The sequence below is a fragment of the Bubalus kerabau genome, chromosome 3, assembly GCF_029407905.1.
Source record: "Bubalus kerabau isolate K-KA32 ecotype Philippines breed swamp buffalo chromosome 3, PCC_UOA_SB_1v2, whole genome shotgun sequence".
Classification (NCBI taxonomy): domain Eukaryota; kingdom Metazoa; phylum Chordata; class Mammalia; order Artiodactyla; family Bovidae; genus Bubalus; species Bubalus kerabau.
In genome coordinates this window covers 115,775,227-115,793,716 of record NC_073626.1, presented here as the reverse complement: position 1 = coordinate 115,793,716, position 18,490 = coordinate 115,775,227, and the positions used below count along the sequence as shown (strand labels likewise).

The following is an 18,490-nucleotide window of genomic DNA, read 5'->3' as shown; positions in this document are numbered from 1 at the left end:
TTTTCAATAAATTAAAAGTAATCAAACTCAGAAATTGAGGAGAAATCTGAACACTAACAGAGACTTAGGACATCAAGAGTGGGATCTATGATTTGTAACATGTGAGCCTTATTTGAGTACTGACTCAAACAAACAATGGGGGAAGAACTTATGAAACTGTAAAATTCTGACATTCACAAAATAACTGAATATTGAAATACTGATGAGGTTTTTTTAATGTTATTAAGGGATTATTATTAATTTTAATCTTTTTATGCATGATAATACTAAAATAATTTTTTTCTTAAAAAGAGTCCTTACTCTTTAGATATATTTATTAAAATATTTTATGGATAAAATGTGATATCTAGGCTTTGCTTCAAAATAACATGGGGTGGTAGAGGTAAGAGGGTCAGGAAGATCCCCTGGAGAAGAGAATGGCTACCCACTGCAGTATTCTTGCCTGGAGAATTCCATGGACAGAGGAACCTGGCGGGCTACAGTCCATGGGGTTACAAAGTTGGAAATGACTGAGTGACTAACACACTTTCACAGAGGTAAGTGAGAGTATAGCTAAACCAAGGCTGGCCATAAGTTGACAAAGGCTGATGCTCATTGGGTACGTGAAAAGTACACGGGGGACTCATTATTTTGTTCTACTTTTGTGTATACTGAATTTTTTCCATAATAAAACATTAAAAAGACCAGAAAATAAACTAAAAAAGAAAAGTCTTTGAATACAGAAATGCAAAAGAAAACTCAAAAGACAGCTTTACACCATGCCTAAAGAAAAACCAATCCAGATTGGAGCAGAACAGAAGGCTATGGGAAGGAGGTCTGCAGGAAATAAGAAGGGAAAAAGGAAAAGATTATTTTATGTGCTTGTATGACCTTTTGGAAGTTGACAGATCTGTTAGAGTCTTTGAGTAAAAAAAAAAAAACCAAACCACTGATGGCAATATAAAAACCAAAAGATAGAATAAAAGAGAATAATTAAAGATAAAAAGTTGACCAAGAAAGGAACACTCAACTATTGGATTTACTAGAGAACAACATTAATTTAGTCTATTTATTCTATTTAGCCAACCATATAAACACGGATACTGAATTACCAAATAATTCAAATATAGGAAAGAGAACAGAAGAAAAGTGGTGACAAAAAGTGTTTCAACTTCTTTCACTTTTTAGTTTTGTGATTTGGACAAGTTCCTTAACCTTTCTGTTTACTCCTCTGTACAATGGACATATTATCATCAACCGTAGAAATGTTGAAAGAATTAAAGATAATACATCTAAAATACATGGCATAGTATCTTTTTAAAAAAATTATTTTGTTTATTTATTTTTAGCTGCATTGGATCTTCGTTGCTGTGCACAGACCTTCCCCAGTTGTGGAGGCAGGAGCTTCCCTTTGTTGCAGCGCATAGGCTTCTCACTGCAGTGGCTTCTCTCGTTGCGCAGGCTCTAGGCATGCGAGCTCAGTAGCTGTGGCATTTGGGCTGTAGGGCATGCAGGCTTTAGGGCAAGCAGGCTCCAGTACTTGTGCACACAAGCTCAGTAGTTGTGGCCATGGGCCCCAGAGCACTCAAGCTTCAGTAGTTGCAGAAGCAGGCTCTGTAGTTGTGGCTTCTGGGCTCTAGCACACAGGTTCAGTAGCTGTGGTGCACTGGCTTAGTTGCTTTGCAGCCTGTGAAATTTTCCTGGATGAGAGACTGAAGCCATGTCTCCCATGTTGGCAAGCAGATTATTATCCACTGTGCCACCAGAGAACTCTGGCAGAGTATCTTATATATAAAATGTAATACCATGTAGCCAATAAAAATGATGTATTTTAGTTATTGATAAAGGATGACAATGTAAAATTGCACTCCATGAAAAAGCATATTACAGAAAAGTATGCATAATACGACCCTATCTATATAAAATTGCCTATCTATCCACCTGTCTCCCTACCCCCATGTATCTAATAGAAAGGCTATCTAGAGGGAAAGTTGAAAAATATTGATACATTAGGTACTGATTATCTCTGGACAGTGAGAGTTCAGTTGATTTGTTCTTATTTAAAAACACTTTTCTCTTTGTATTGTTAAAATAATTATAAACCATTTTCCCCAAAGTAATCAACTATCTTTATCTTTAAAGAATCTGCCTCCAATGCAGGAGACCCAGGTTCAATCCCTGGGTTAGGAAGATCCCCTGGAGAAGGGAATGGCTACCCACTCCAGTATTCTTGCCTGGAGAACCCCACGGACAGAGGAGCCTGGTGGCCTACGGTCCATGAGGTTGCAAAGAGTCAGCACAATTGAATGACTAACTCTTTCTTTCATCTTTACAGCAGTAAAAATAAAGAAAATAAAACAACTGATAAGACAATGGGATAAGTGTTACACTAAGTGAAGTAGCAGATGATAGCATCAAATGTAGGCTATGTTAAAATTTTTTTATATATAAATTTATTTAATTGGAGGTTAATTACTTTACAATATTGTATTGGTTTTGCCATACATCAACATGAATCCACCACAGGTATACACGTGTTCGCCATCCCAAAACCCCCTCCCACTTCCCTCCCCGTACCATCTCTCTGGGTCATCCCAGTGCACGAGCCCGAAGCATCCAGTATCGTGCATCGAACCTGGACTGGCGACTCATTTCATATATGATATTATACATGTTTCAATGCCATTCTCCCAAATCATCCCACCCTCTCCCTCTCCCACAGAGTCCAAAAGACTGTTATATACATCTGTGTCTCTTTTGCTGTCTCGCATACAGGGTTATCATTACCATCTTTCTAAATTCCATATATGTGCGTTAGTATACTGTATTGGTGTTTTTCTTTCTGGCTTACTTCACTCTGTATAATAGGCTCCAGTTTCATCCACCTCATTAATTTAAAACTATATAAAAATTATTAGATATAGAGATGGGGTAGAATTACAGAAAAAAAGAAAAAAATTTACCTGTTAGTATAGTTGGGATTATGCTATTTTTCCATTCCATTTTTATTGTATAGTGTTATATATTTTATTGTCATATACACATATATTGTTGTTGCATAGTCTCTAGGGTTAAAAGTGTTAGTTGCTCAGTAGTTTCTGACTCTTTGTGATCCCATGGACTGTAGCCTGACAGGATTATCTCTGTCCATGGAATTCTTCAAGAAAGGATACTGTAGTGGGTTGCCATTCCTTTCTCCAGGGGAGCTTCCCGACCCAAGGATCGAACCCCAGTCTCCTGCATTGCAGGCAGATTTTTTACTGTCTGAGCCACCAGGGAAGCCCTGTTCTGTTGCTAAGTTGTGTCCAACTTTTTGTGACCTCATGGATTGCAGCAGGCCAGGCTTCCCTGTCCTTCACTATCTCCTGAAGTGTGCTCAAACTCATATTCATTGAGTCAGAGCTGCAATCCAACCATCTCATACTCTGTTGCTCCCTTCTTCTACTGCCCTCAATCTTTCCCAGCCTAAGGGTCTTTTCCATGAGTTGGAACTTGCATCAGGTGGTCAAAGTATTGGAGCTTCAGAATCAGTCCTTCCAATGAATATTCAGGGTTGATTTCTTTTAGGATTGACTGTTTGATCTCCTTCCTGTCCAAAGAACTCTCAGGAGTCTTCTCCAGCACCACAATTTGAAAGCATCAATTCTTTGGCACTCAGCCTTCTTTATGGCCCAATTCTTACATCCATACATGACTACTGGGAAAACCATTTGTTGGTGTTATTCAGTAGCTTAGTTATGTCCGACTCTTTGGAAACCCATGAAGGGCAGCATGCCAGGCTGCCCTGCCCTTCAGTATCTTCTGGAGTTTGCCCAAACTCATGTTCATTGAGTTGGTGATGCCATCCAACCATCTCATACTCTGTTGCCCTCCTCTCCTCCTGCCCTCAATCTTTCCCAGCATCAGGGTCTTTTCCAATGAGTTGGCTCTTTGCATTAGTTGGCCAAAGTATTGAAGGTTTAGCTTTACCATCAATCCATCCTTCCAATGAATATTCAGGACTGATTTCCTTTAGGATGGACTGGTTGGATCTCCTTGCAGTCCAAGGGACTCTCAAGAGTCTTCTCCAACACCACAGTTCAAAAGCGTCAATTCTTTGATATCAGCCTTCTTTATGGTCCAGCTCTTGCATCTGTACATTACTACTGGAAAAAAACCATAACTTTGACTATGAGGACCATCTTTGGCAGTGATGTCTCTGCTCTTTAATACACTGTCTAGCTCTGTCATAACTTTCCTTTGAAGGATCAAACTTCTTTTAATTTTGTAGCAGCAGTCACTATCCACAGTGATTTTGGAGTCCAAGAAAATAAAATCTTCCACTGTGTCCACTTTTTCTCCATCTATTTGCCATGTAGTTATGGAATCAGATACCATGATCTTAGTTTTCTGAATGTTGAATTTTAAGCCAGCTTTTTCACACTCCTCTTTCACCCTCATCAAGAGGCTCATTAGTTCCTCTTGGCTTTCTGCCATTAGAGTGGTATCGTCTGCATCTCTGAGGTTGTTGATATTTCTCCTGGCAATCTTGATTCCAGCTTGTGATTCACCCAGCCTGGCATTTTGCATGATATAGTCTGAATAGAAGTTAAATAAGTAGGGTGACAATATACAGCCTTGACATACTCCTTTCCCAATCGGGAACTAGTTCATTGTTCCATGTCCAGTTCTAACTGTTGTTTCTTGACCTGCATACAGGTTTCTCAGGAGACAGGTAAGGTAGTCAGGTATTCCCATTTCTTTAAAAATTTTCCACAGCTTGTTGTGATCCACACAATGAAAGGCTTTAGTGTAGTCAATGAGGCAGAAGTGAATATGCATATGCCTATGTTACAAGTTCTCGTATTAAGCCAACAACTACCTCCCCATTAAGTTTCATTCCTTGATAATAGTTTACTCTCTGAGGCCACAAAGCAAAAGTCTAATTCCTTTAAAACATGACACATCTTTAAATATTTAAAGACTTGTTCCCTCTAGGTCTTTCTTTTTCAAATTCCTATAAGCTTTGTAAGTTCAATCACTATGTCTTACTCATCTTTGTATTGCCAGCAGCTCTGAAATAATGCCTTAAATATACCAGGCAATGAATAATATTAGGCACTTGTAGAGATGAATATGAAATCCCCTCAGTATTCTGGTAACATTTTCCCAGATATGTTTTCATTTGTTAACATGCTTCTTAAAATATGACTTTTAGTTTTCTTTTATTTCCTTGTATTCCTTGTCTCTGGTGACCTTCTAAAATCCACTCCAATCATTCCACTCCTGCGGCTATAACCAATCCTGAAAAATAGCCCTACCTGGGAAATTCAGACCTTCTACTCTCCAGTACTCCCGTCCTTCTAGCCCACTTGTTCACTCACACCCAATGTAGCCTATCTCACCAGTACCTCTCAGTCAACTTTAACCATGTCCACAATATACTTCCTCACCTTACTTTCATTTCTGAGTCTATACATTACTTTTGTTTTTAACAATATAGCATAATTTCCTTTGGCCAACAGTCCATGCATTGCAAGCTAGTGTAAAAAATACCTTGGATGGCTCCAAGACTTTTCCAAGTCTATATCCACAATGCTGGGAAGCCATACCTTACAGAAGACTGGTTCCATTACAAATCTAGAATTGCTGAGCTCAAATGGTTCCTCAGTGCCACACTGATTCTACCACTCTAATCTCATTATCTCATTCCCCCATTCACCAAAATCTCACACCATGTCAACATTGATCAAATTTTTAATCCCCAATTTTGCCTTTTCTCTGAACATATAACTGTCACTCCACTTTCCTAGAAAAAATAAAAGTATACAAACTTCCTCAACTTCTTGCCAACCAGAAACCATGGATATTCTCAATAACAAAGCTACTAAAAAAAAAATAAAGCTAAAGGTATCTACATATACAAAGAAAGGACAAATGAGTACAAAACAATGTGTATGTCTGTAACAACCAGTGAAAAATAAAAATTTGTTTGAAAAAGCATACAATTTCTGTGGAAAGATTAAAAACCTATATACAGTTGCCTGAAGGGAGGGAAACTGCAGTGAAAGGGGGATTTTTTCCAAGTATACACGCTTCTGTAGGTTTAGAATTCTGAACCATATGAAAACATTGTCTTAAAAAATAACAAATAAAACTTGTGAACATAATCATGCATGTCCTTTCATGCTTTAAAGTCCTTAATGCAGTGCCTGGGGTGCGGGGTAGGGATGGGAAATTACTCCTTAATGAGCACAGAGTTTCAGTGCCCATTAAAGTTGTACAGATGGATGGCGGTGATAGCTGCACAGCAACATTAGTAAGTGTGAACGTTCTTATTATCACTGAACTATAAACTTAAAAAGGGTGAAAGTGAGAAATTTCCTCAAGCATATTTTACTGTAATTAAAAAAAAAACCCCACAATAGTAATAACTAAAAAACAACACAAAACACCCTCCAATGCCTTCTTACTGCTATTATGATGAAGAATAAGACTGTATAATGATGACCCCTGCCTAATTCCATCTTGTCTTGAGATCCTCTCAAGAGGATCAATTAGCTCAAGAATATTCAGCTGAACTGAACTTCTTTTAGTTCCTCAAAAGCACAGCCGTCTCTCTTGCTCTGGGCCTTACCATAGAAAATTCCTCTTCCTGGAATACAGATGAGTATCACTTACTCACAGGACGCCTCTTTAGTCCTTACTGACTTGCTTAGTTCATTTCCTTTACTTCCCTTTTATGATACTCAATACAACTAAAATTATCTGCTTAGTGTTTGACTAGAAAATTCAATGAAGGCTGGGATCACTTGGGTTTCATTCTCTAATGCAGGGTTCCCCAACCTCCAGTATCTAATGCCTGATGATCTGAGATGGAGCTGATATAATAATAATAGAAATAAAGTGCACAATAAATGTAATGTATTTGAATCATCCTGAAACCATTCTGCTCTTCCTCCTTCCCCCAGGTCTGTGGAAAAACTCTCTTCCATGAAACCGATTCCTGATGCCAAAAATGTTGGGGACTGCTGCTCTAATGCACACTTGATACCTAGCATACAGCATCACAATAACAGGTACCCTATAAATATTTTTTGAATGAATGGATTAATTCAAAATTTAACCATACTCCAGCTGTGGTCTAATCAATGAGCAGAGTAGAATCATCCTTTATACTGGATGTTATTCTGATTAGTGTGCCCTAACATTACTTTATTTTTATCAGTTATGATAGACACTTGACTTTCATTTAGCCTAGGGTTATTCAAAACCAGAAGTCTTTGTAAACTGAACTACTGATAATAGGTGAGGATTTCTCAAATCCTTTCATACAAAGCAGACATTCTAAGCACAAGTGCAGAATTTATCCTATTAGTTTTTAGCTACTTATTTTTCAAACTTATCTCTGCCATCCCATATATTAAGTATTTTTCTCAGATTTGAGCTATTCGCAAGTGGAACAGACCTGATCTCTATGTAGCCACGGCTGAGAATATTAAGTTCAACGCTGCCGAGGACAAAGTACAGTGCATTTCCTCATAAGACATTTACTGATGTTGACATGACCTATTAATTAACACTTCTGTAGAACAACCATGCTGCCGCTAAGCTGCTAAGGCGCCTCAGTCGTGTCTGACTCTGTGCGACCCCATAGACAACAGCCCACCAGGCTCCCCGTCCCTGGGATTTTCCAGGCAAGAACACTGGACTGCACTGGAAATGGGTTGCCATTTCCTTCTCCAATGCATGAAAGTGAAAAGTGAAAGGGAAGTCGCTCAGTCGTGTCCGACTCTTAGCGACCCCATGGACTGCAGCCCACCAGGCTCCTCCATTCATGGGATTTTCCAGGCAAGAGTACAGGAGTGAGTGTAGAATGACCATGCTGCTGCTGCTGCTAAGTCGCTTCAGTCGTGTCCGACTCTGTGCGACCCCACAGACGGCAGCCCACGAGGCTCCCCCGTCCCCGGGATTCTCCAGGCAAGAACACTGGAGTGGGTTGCCATTTCCTTCTCCAATGTGAAGGAATGACCATATATATACCTTTAATATGTACTATCACTCAGCATTTTTCCTGTCATAAAAATTTAGACAACTGATATATGGCAAAACCAATACAATATTGTAAAGTAAAAAAAAAAAAAAAAAAAATTTAGACAACTATTTCTTCTGAGAAGTGGAATGGGCACAAAATACGAGCTAGAAAGAAAGTTCATAAAATTTGATAAATTACTATAAAGATATTCTTAACCTTCAAGCATGACATCAGGGAGGTGGCTGCTGCTAACAGGATGCATGGTTGGACTATCTTGTGTCCTTTTTTTCTTTATAAAAGAACATTTATTAAAGTTACCCTTGCCTAATTCTTTCTTCGGAGAAGGCAACGGCACCCCACTCCAGTACTCTTGCCTGGAAAATCCCATGGATGGAGGAGCCTGGGTAGGCTGCAGTCCAAGGGGTCGCTAGGAGTCGGACACGACTGAGCGACACTTCACTTTCACTTTCCACTTTCATACACTGGAGAAGGAAATGGCAACCCACTCCAGCGTTCTTGCCTGGAGAATCCCAGGGACGGAGGAGCCTGGTGGGCTGCCGTCTATGGGGTCGCACAGAGTCGGACACGACTGAAGCGACTTAGCAGCAGCAGCAGCAAGTCTTTCTTACTGCCAGGAAAAGTGAAAAATAATGTAAGAGGAAGTCACACAGACGGCAAGCCATTTAACCTCACCAGGTATCTATAAAATGACAGAGGGGGACCACTTGATCATAAAGTCTTTCTAGCTCTAATGCGCTCCTGGTTGAAAATTGAATGTGCTGTCTTCTTCAAATCATATTTGAATTTATAGCTTCCTCTAAATATAACCCAGTGGTGTGAATGATGTAAGGAATCTTGAAAATGAGATGCTCTGATTCAGTAATACTTTCTCTGTACCTTTCAAATGAAGCCAGCTAGGTAGTTACCTATACCTAGACTCTTGTCTCAAAATCACTTCACATAAGTATCATAACTCTGTTTGCCATCCTTTATGTATTTAATATGCTTTACAAAGGCAAAGTTCTGTTTTACCTCAAGCTTCATTTAAACTTTATTTTTAATATAGTCATGACATTTCAAATATAAAATAAGGGTTTAGAACTGAATAACTCACCATAATTTGGTTTCTGCAGAATTATAGTGTGAAAATGACAACTTCATAGATTCAGAATATTACAGGAAAAAAAAATTAACATTCTACAAACTAACTTAAAATTCCAGGAAATGCCTTGATCTGAAACAGAGTCTATGGAAACAGTGCTTCCAAGGTAAAGAAGTAAAGGAATAACTTGAAACTTATGAAATGGAATCTGAAAGAAAATGCCTTAAGAGGCATGGTAACAGTCTTGAAATGACTTTCTCTAGTAAACATGAAGGGCTTCCCAGGTGGCACAGTGGTAAAGTATCTGCCTGCCAATTCAGGAGACACAAGAGATTTGGGTTCGATCCCTGTGTCGGGAAGATCTCCTAGAGAAGGAAATAGCAACTGACTCCAGTACTCTTGCCTAGAAAATTCCAGGGACAGAGGAGCCTGGCAGGGTAGAGTCCATGGATTGAAAGAGTCACAACACCACTGAGTGACTGAGCATACACACACAGTAAACAGGAAATAGAACACAATCTCCCCAATCAAGCATTTCATACAGATAAACTTTCCTTTCAAATAGTGTCTACATTCAAAAGCAAGAAAAGGACAGGCTTCCACTTCAAACACTTATATTTTCACGTGGTAAGTCCTAATCAGAAAAGAAATGTATTCTGACCCCTTAGGTTTTCCTAGTCCCCAAAAGGCAAATGTATTAATGTGTTAATGTGTTTGTTTTATGTAGGCAAATTTTTGGCATTTATAATCTGCAAGAACCATGATTAAGGGCTCCTTAACAATATCCAGTATTGCATCTATTTGGTATTATATTTTAAAACTGTTTATTATCTGTGTACAACTTTTTAATGGTAATCTTGTGCCAGGACACCTTAATGAAATCTCTTCGGTTTTGAACATTTTTCAGCTCATTATCTCAAGTCTTCTAAATAATGGTATCAGCAGCAAATAACGATAATTTTGCCTTTTTCTTTCTGAATTTTACCTCCTATTTTTCTTTTGAGTAGTTAAATGAATATCCCCAGAATAAAGGTAAAGTGCAAAGACAATTAACCCCTAGCCTTGGTATTAGTGTTTCATGTGATGGTTGCTTTAGACTTAAAACACACATACACACACACACACACACAAAATATGTATTTACATTTATATAAATGTCATACATGAAATGAATAACTTATATTCAAAACTTTAATTGAAGATGAATGCTGAACTTCATCAAATTACACCTCAACATAAATGGAGGAAATGAAATGAAGCTTTTCCTTTTCATTATTAACATGGCTAATTATATTAACAAATTTCCTAATATTAAACAATGACTGCATTCATGATATAAATTCCATTTCCATATGGTTAATGTATTAGGCTTTTTAATGAGTTTATGGTTTATATTAATACAGAATATTTCTCCATGTATAGTCTTAATCCGAGCTTTCACTGTCAAGGGCCCAGATTCTATCCTTGCTCAGGATTAGGGAACTAATCCTGCTACTGTGTGGCACTAGAATGGAATGGAATGGATCAGAACATCTCAACTGCATGGGGTTATCTCAGGGAACTGTAGAAAGGAAAAAATAAAATACACATACACACACATATATACTGAGAAAAAAGGTGGGATTCATATCAAATATCAAGAGCTGACTTCCACTATATATAAAGATTTCCAGTATATTATTAAGATAAAAGAGCCAATAAACTTAGTGGAATGAAGGGCAAAGAACACAGACAACTGACAGGAAAAAAGTATAAATGACTCTACAAGTATGAAAAAATGTTAAGCTGCATTTAATAACATAAGAAGACTGACGTGCATTAAAACTGCTATCAGATCACACTGGCATGAGAAATAATTTCTCTTTGAATATGTTGGTAAGGTGTGAGGAAAGAGATAATCATGCTGCTGGTAGGAATATAAATTGGCATAAATTTTGAGAAGCATAATTTGCAAATGCCTAAAAAATATAAAAATGCAAATACCCTTTGTATGAGCAATTCCATTTATAATAAATTTATGTTACAGACTTATTCCCATGTACTGAATATATAACACGGAACACTAAAATACCTAGTAATTATTGAGTGCTCACCATGTGCCAGTCACTATTCAAGACCTCATAATATAAGCTCATTTAAGTCACATAATAACTCAAAGGAGGGAATAATTATTCTCTTTTTTGAGCTGAAGAAATTGAGGGATAGAGAGGTAAAGTTACTTTCTTAAATGAAATACCTGGTAGGTATTGAATGTGAAAATAAAACACAGGTAGTCTAATTCTAATTTTGCATGCTCTTTGCCACTATAATATATAGTAGACTGCATAAATAAATTACAGTGCATCCAAGCACTGAAATACACAGCAACATTTTAAAAGAATATCAAAGCTTTTCTAGTAGCTGATATTCAAAGATCTCTAATATACAGTAGGTGAAGACAGCAAACTGCAGAACAATGTGTACAGCATAATACTATACATGTAGAAATAAAATGAAATAATATTATACATACATAACCATATGTGTTTTTCATGCATACAGTACCTACAGAAAAATACATAAGAAATTGCCAACACTGGTTACCTGGGAAGGGAAATGGTTAACTGGAAGACACAAGCAAAATGGCCACTTACTTATCATTTCTGAACAATGTGCACATCCATCTGGTCGATACAAACAAATAATTTAAAAAATGAAAGGTAAAAAAGAAAGAAAGAAAAACTTCCATTATCTACTCCTTTTTTTTATTCTATATATGGGTCATTCACCCAAGATTTTACTTCAAATTATTCCATAGCTACCATGAGTTTATAAAACCCTGGAAAAAAAAATTTAATAGAGCTTAATGTTTATGGTAAATAGGATTAAAACTTACAGAAAAGAGTTTTTCGTACCTGACATGTGCATTACAGTATCTTTTGGCATACTCAGTCCATGTTCCAAATTTTTGTGGAAAGAGAGCTTCAATCTGCATGAAAAGCTGTAACAATATAGGTATTCTCAATATGCTGTAATATTTTCAAATTAATTGCTGTTACTGTAAGTCCAGTTAATGAAATAGTAAAAACAAAAATGCACCTCTTTTTTCTCAAGGCTCTTCCTTCCCCTCTACCTACCCATCCTGCCATCCTATTTTTCAGGACTAACTCCTATCCCTTTCTTCAATATATATTTATATGTTTTGTATGCCTATATATACATCTTTATATATTCTCTTTTATTTACATGATCATATTACATACACAATTAGAATTTTTCCACCAAGCCTATTTTAGACATCATTAAAGTACATATACATCCATCAATCATCTATCCATCCATCCATCTCCCATCTGCATTTCTAATAGATGGGTTTATACAGTACATTTTTAGAAATTATGGCATGTTTTTAAAATTTTGATAGATGTTACCATGATGCATTGTAAAAGGGTGATACCAATTTATACTCCCATCAATAGAATCATAAAATCTTTTAATTTTTCTAACTTTAATAGGCTGTATACAGCATTTCACTGTTAATAAGCGTTTTAAAAAATGACTGTTTTATTGAGATATAAATTCATATACCACTTTTACTGTTCATTTTTAAAGTGTATATTTCAGTGGCTTTTAGTATATTCAAAATGTGCCTTGATCACCACTATTTAATTCTGGAACATTTTTATCCCTCTGAAAATAAAATCTATACCCATTACTAGTCATTTTTTGTTTCCACTCTCTCCCAAACTTGGCAACCACTATTATATTTCCATCTCCTAGAATTTGCCTATTTTGGACATTTCATATAAATAGAATCCTAAAGTATGTAGTTTTTGTGTCTGTCTTTCCCTTAGCATAATGTCTTCAAGGTTCACCCATTTTGTAGAGTATGCTGCAACTGCTGCTCCTAAGTCGCTTCAGTTGTGTCCGACTCTGTGCGACCCCATAGACGGCAGCCCACCAGGCTCCCCCGTCCCTGGGATTCTCCAGGCAAGAACATTGGAGTGGGTTGCCATTTCCTTCTCCAATACAGGAAAGGGAAAAGTGAAAGTGAAGTCGCTCAGTCGTGTCCGACTCTCAGCGACCCCATGGACTGCTGCCCACCAGGCTCCTCCGTCCATGGGATTGTCCAGGCAAGAGTACAGGAGTGGGGTGCCATTGCCTTCTCCCTTTGTAGAGTATATTAGTATTTTACTCCTTTTTACAGCTGTATTTTGTTTATCCATTCAGCAGTTATAGACACTGGCTTTTTTCTACTTTTTGGATTTCATTATGATCAGCTATATATTCAGTTCTCTTGGGTATATACCTAGTAATGGGATTGCTAGGTACTATAGTAATTTGATTTTCAATTTATTAAGGAACTGCCGAAATGTTTTCTAAAGTGGCTTTGTTGCTTTGAAAATCGTGAAAGTGTTAGTCTCTCAGTTGTGTTCGACTCTTTGTGATCCCAGGGACTGTAGCCCACTAGGCTCATCTGTCCATGGAATTCTCCAAGCAAGAATACTGGAGTAGGTAGCCATTCCCTTCTCCAGGAGATCTTCCTGATACAGGTATTGGATCCGGGTCTCTTGCATTGCGGGCAGGCTAAGCCATCTTACCATCTAAGCATCCAGGAAAGCCTTTACATCCTTTTTATATGACAACATACTCCTAAGTAACAAATTGTCCAAAGAAGAAGAAACAAGGGAAATTAGAAATTAGACAAGACTTTGGAATAAATGAAGTTGAGACAATAACATACCAAAATTCAGATCCAATGAAAGCAGTGCTTAGAGTAAAATTATATCTGTATATGTTTATTATTAAAAAAGAAGAAAGTTCTCAAATTAATCATCTAACCTTTAACATTAAGACACTGGAAAAGAAGAGAAAACTATATCCAAAACAAACAGGAGGTATAATATAATTAAGACTAGAATGGAAATAAAATAAAGAAGGGAAAATACAGAAATAAATCAACAAAACAAAAAGTTGGTTCTTAAAAAGATCAACAAAATTGACAAAATTTTAGCTATGACTGAGAAAAACAAGATGACTCAAATTACTAAAATTAAGAATGAAAGAGGGGACACTACTCTTAGCCGCACAGAAATAACAAAATACTATAAGAGAGTTCTATGCACAAATGTATGCCAATATATTAGATAATTTAGATGAAATGGACAAATTCCTAAAAAAGATACAATACCAAAACTGATTCTAAACTAAATAATCAATCTAAATAGACATTTACTCAGTGAAGAGAATGAGCTGTTAACCTAAATCCATCCACAAGGAAAAGTTTAGACCCAAATAGCTTAACCATCAAATTCACCAAATATTTTTAAAATACAATGTTTTGCAAAATCTTTCAAAATATAGTAGAGAAGAGAACATTTTCCACTTCATTCTTTGACACTAGTAATACTTTAATAACAAAACTGGACCAAGATACAATTAAAAAAAAAAACACTACAAATCAATCTCTCTTATGAATAGAGACACAATGATTGTCAACAAAATATTAACAGACTGAATCCAGCAGTACATGAAAGGATTGTATGTTATGACCAATGAGTTTTATCTTAGAATGCAAGGTTGGCTTAATATGTGAAAGTCAATTATTATACTATAGCCTATCAATAAAGGACAAAAACATATGAGTACCTCAATAATGAAGAAAAAGCATTTGACAAAGCTCAACATTCTTTCATGATTAAACACTCAGTAAACAAGAGGTAGAAAGGAACTTACTCAACCTGATAAAGGAAATCTTCAAAAACCCACCATTAACAAGGGTTTAGGAGGAACCAGAAATCAAACTGCTAACATTCTTGAGCTCATAGGGGAAGGAATGCAGTTTCAGAAAAACATCTACTTCTGCTTCATTGTCTGAGCTATCAGGGTTTCCCTGGTAGGTCAGACAGTAAAGAATCTGTCTGCACTGCAGGAGACTCGGATTCTATTCATGGTCCAGGAAGTTCCTCTGGAGAAGGGAATGGTAACCCACTCTAGTATTTTTGCCTGGATGGAGAATTCAGTGGAAGAGGAATCTGGCAGGCTACATTCCATGGGGTCACAAAAGAGTCAGATACTACTGAGCAACTATCACTCTGCTTCATTGACTAAGCTAAAGGCTTTGACTGTGTGGATCACAGCAAAATTCTTAAAAAGATGGAAATACCAGACCACATTACCTGTCTCCTGAGAAAACTGTATGCAGGTCAAGAAGCAACATAACTGGACATGGAACAACGGACTGGTTCCAAATTGGGAAAGGAATACATTAAGGCTGTATACTGTCACCTGCTTATTTAACTTATATGCAGAGTACATCATATAAAACAACGGGCTGGATGATTAACAAGCTAGAATAAAGGTTGCCCGGAGAAATATCAACAACCTCAGATATGTAGATTATACCATTCTAATGGCAGAAAGTGAAGAAAAACCAAAGAGCATCTTGATGAGGGTGAAAGAGGAGAGTGAAAAAGCTGGCTTGAAACTCAACATTCCAAAAGCTAAGATCATGGCATCCACTTCCATCACTTCAGGGCAAATAGAAGCAGAAAAAGTGAAAGCAGTGATAGATTTTCTATTTGGGGGCTCCAAAATCACTGTAGACAGTGACTGCAACCATAAAATTAAAAGATGCTTGCTCCTTGGAAGAAAAGCTGTGACAGCATATTAAAAAGCAGAGACATCACTTTGCCAACAAAGGTCCATATAGTCAAAGCTAATAGTTTTTCCAGTAGTCATGTATGGATTTAAGACTTGGACCATAAAGAAGGCTGAGAGCTGAAGAACTGACAGTTTTGAATTGTGCTGTTAGAAAAGACTCTTGAGAGTCCCTTGGACAGCAAGGAGATGAAATCAGTCAATCCTAAAGGAAATCAACCCTGAATATTTACTGGAAGGACTGATCCTCAAGCTGAAGCTTCAATACCTTGCCCACTTGATGTGAAGACCTGACTCATTGGAAAAGGCCTTAATGTTGGGAAAGTTCAATTTAGTTCAGTCGCTCAGTCGTGTCCAACTCTTTGCGACCCCATGGACTGCAGCATGCCAGGCCTCCCTGTCCATCACCAACTCTCAGAGTTTACCCAAACTCAGGTCCATTGAGTCGGTGATGCCATCCAACCATCTCATTCTCTGTCGTCCCCTTCTGCTCCTACCTTCAATCTTTCCCAGCATCAGGGTCTTTTCCAAGGAGTCAGTTCTTCACATCAGGTGGCCAAAGTATTGGAGTTTTAGCTTCAACATCAGTCCTTCCAATGGATATTCAGGGCTGATTTAGTTTAGCATGGACTGGTTGGATCTCCTTGCACTCTAAGGGACTCTCAAGAGTCTTCTCCAACACCACAGTTCAAAAGCATCAATTGTTTGGTGCTCAGCTTTATAATCCAACTCTCACATCCATACATGACTACTGGAAAAACCATAGCATTGACTAGATGGACCTTTGTTGGCAAAGTAATGTCTCTGCTTTGTAATATGCTAAGTTGGTCATAACTTTCCTTCCATGGAGTAAGCATCTTTTAATTTCATGGCTGCAGTCACCATCTGCAGTGATTTTGGAGCCCCCAAAAATAAAGTCTGTCATTGTTTCCACTGTTTCCCCATCTATTTGCCATGAAGTGATGGGACCAGATGCCATGATCTTAGTTTTCTGAATGTTGAGTTTTAATCCAACTTTTTCACTCTCTTCTTTCACTTTTATCAAGAGGCTCTTTAGTTCTTCTTCACTTTCTGCCATAAGGGTGGTGTCATCTGCATATCTGAGGTTATTGATATTTCTCCTGGCAATCTTGATTCCAGCTTGTGCTTCCCCCAGCCCAGCGTTTCTCATGATGTACTCTGCATATAAGTTAAGTAAGCAAGGTAACAATATACAGCCTTGACATACTCCTTTTCCTATTTGGAACCAGTCTGTTGTTCCATGTCCAGTTCTAACTGTTGCTTCCTGACCTGCATACACATTTCTCAAGAGGCAGGTCAGGTGGTATGGTATTCCCATCTCTTTCAGAACTTTCCACAGTTTATGGTGATCCACACAGTCAAAGGCTTTGGCATAGTCAATAAAGTCAATTCCAATCCCAAAGAAAGGCAATGCCAAAGAATGCTCAAACTTTCGCACAATTGCACTCATCTCACATGCTAGCAAAGTAATGCTCAAAATTCTCCAAGCCAGTCTTGAACAATATGTGAACCGTGAACTTCCAGATGTTCAAGCTGATTGTAGAAAAGGCAGAAAAGGCAGAGGAACCAGAGATCAAATTGCCAACATCCGCTGAATTATCAAAAAAGCAAGAGAGTTCCAGAAAAACATCTCTTTCTGCTATTGACTATGCCAAAGCCTTTGACTGTGTGGATCACCATAAACTGTGGAAAGTTCTGAAAGAGATGTTGGGAAAGAATGAAGGCAAAAGCAAAAGCAGGTGGCAGAGGATGAGATGGTTAAATAGCATCACTGACTCAATGGATGTGAGTCTGAGCAAACTCTGGGAGATAGTGAAGGACAGGGAAGCCTGGCATGCTGCAGTCCTTGGTTTCACAAAGAGTCAGACGTGACTTAGTGACTGAAGAACAAAACAAGGGCAATACTTCAAGGTGAAAGACTGAATGCTTTCTCGTAAGATTAGGAACAAAATAAAGATGCCCACACTTGCCATTTCCATTCCAAACTGTACTGGAAATTCTAGCCAAGACAATTAGGCAATTTAAATACAATCTTGCGTACAGAAAATCCTAAGCAGTCCACTGAAAACTATTAGAAGTAATGAATGAGTTCACCAAGGTTGCAGTATACATGATCAATATGCAATCAACTATATTTCTACAAATGAAATTAATAAAACAATTCCACTGACAACAGCATCAAAAAGGATAAAATATTTAACAAAAGATGCAGAGGAGTTATCCTATTATAACTACAAAGCACTGTTAGAAAATTAAAACCTAAATAAATTAAAAGATATCCCAAGTTCATGGATTAGAAGACTTAATATTGTTAACATGGCAATACATTCCAAACTGATCTACAGGTCCTACACAATAACTATGAAAATCTAAGCTGGATTCTCTACAGAAGTCGCCAAGTTATTAAACATAATTCTTAGGAAAATTCAAGGGACCTAGAATATTCAAAATCATATTGAAAAAGAAAAACAGAGTTGCAAGACTCACACTAGTTTCAGAACTCCTAATTTAGAATGTATAATCTTCTACATTTTTGGTGAAGAGTCCCAAACATCCCCAATTTGTATAATCATTATAATCTACAAAACCGGGATTTACCTTTGTTTGGTACAGCACCTATCCTGGGTGAGGCATGAAGGTACTGGCATGTAATTACATGGGACACAAGGACCACTACTGTATTGTCAGGGTTCTCTTTCTTATGGTAAGTAATCAATAAGCGATTAGTCATTTTA

General features: G+C 37.5%; 1 protein-coding gene across 16 annotated transcripts in view; it reads right to left on the bottom strand.

Annotated features, from left to right (window-relative positions):
• The window catches only part of ZRANB3 (zinc finger RANBP2-type containing 3), a 300,187-nt gene that overhangs the window by 117,327 nt on the left and 164,370 nt on the right, over window positions 1–18,490 (bottom strand). For all 16 annotated transcript variants that reach the window (XM_055572729.1, XM_055572728.1, XM_055572727.1 and 13 more), the window contains one exon: window positions 11,990–12,075. In XM_055572729.1, coding sequence (XP_055428704.1) covers window positions 11,990–12,075 — 86 coding nt within the window. The remainder of the gene's footprint in view (window positions 1–11,989; window positions 12,076–18,490) is intronic.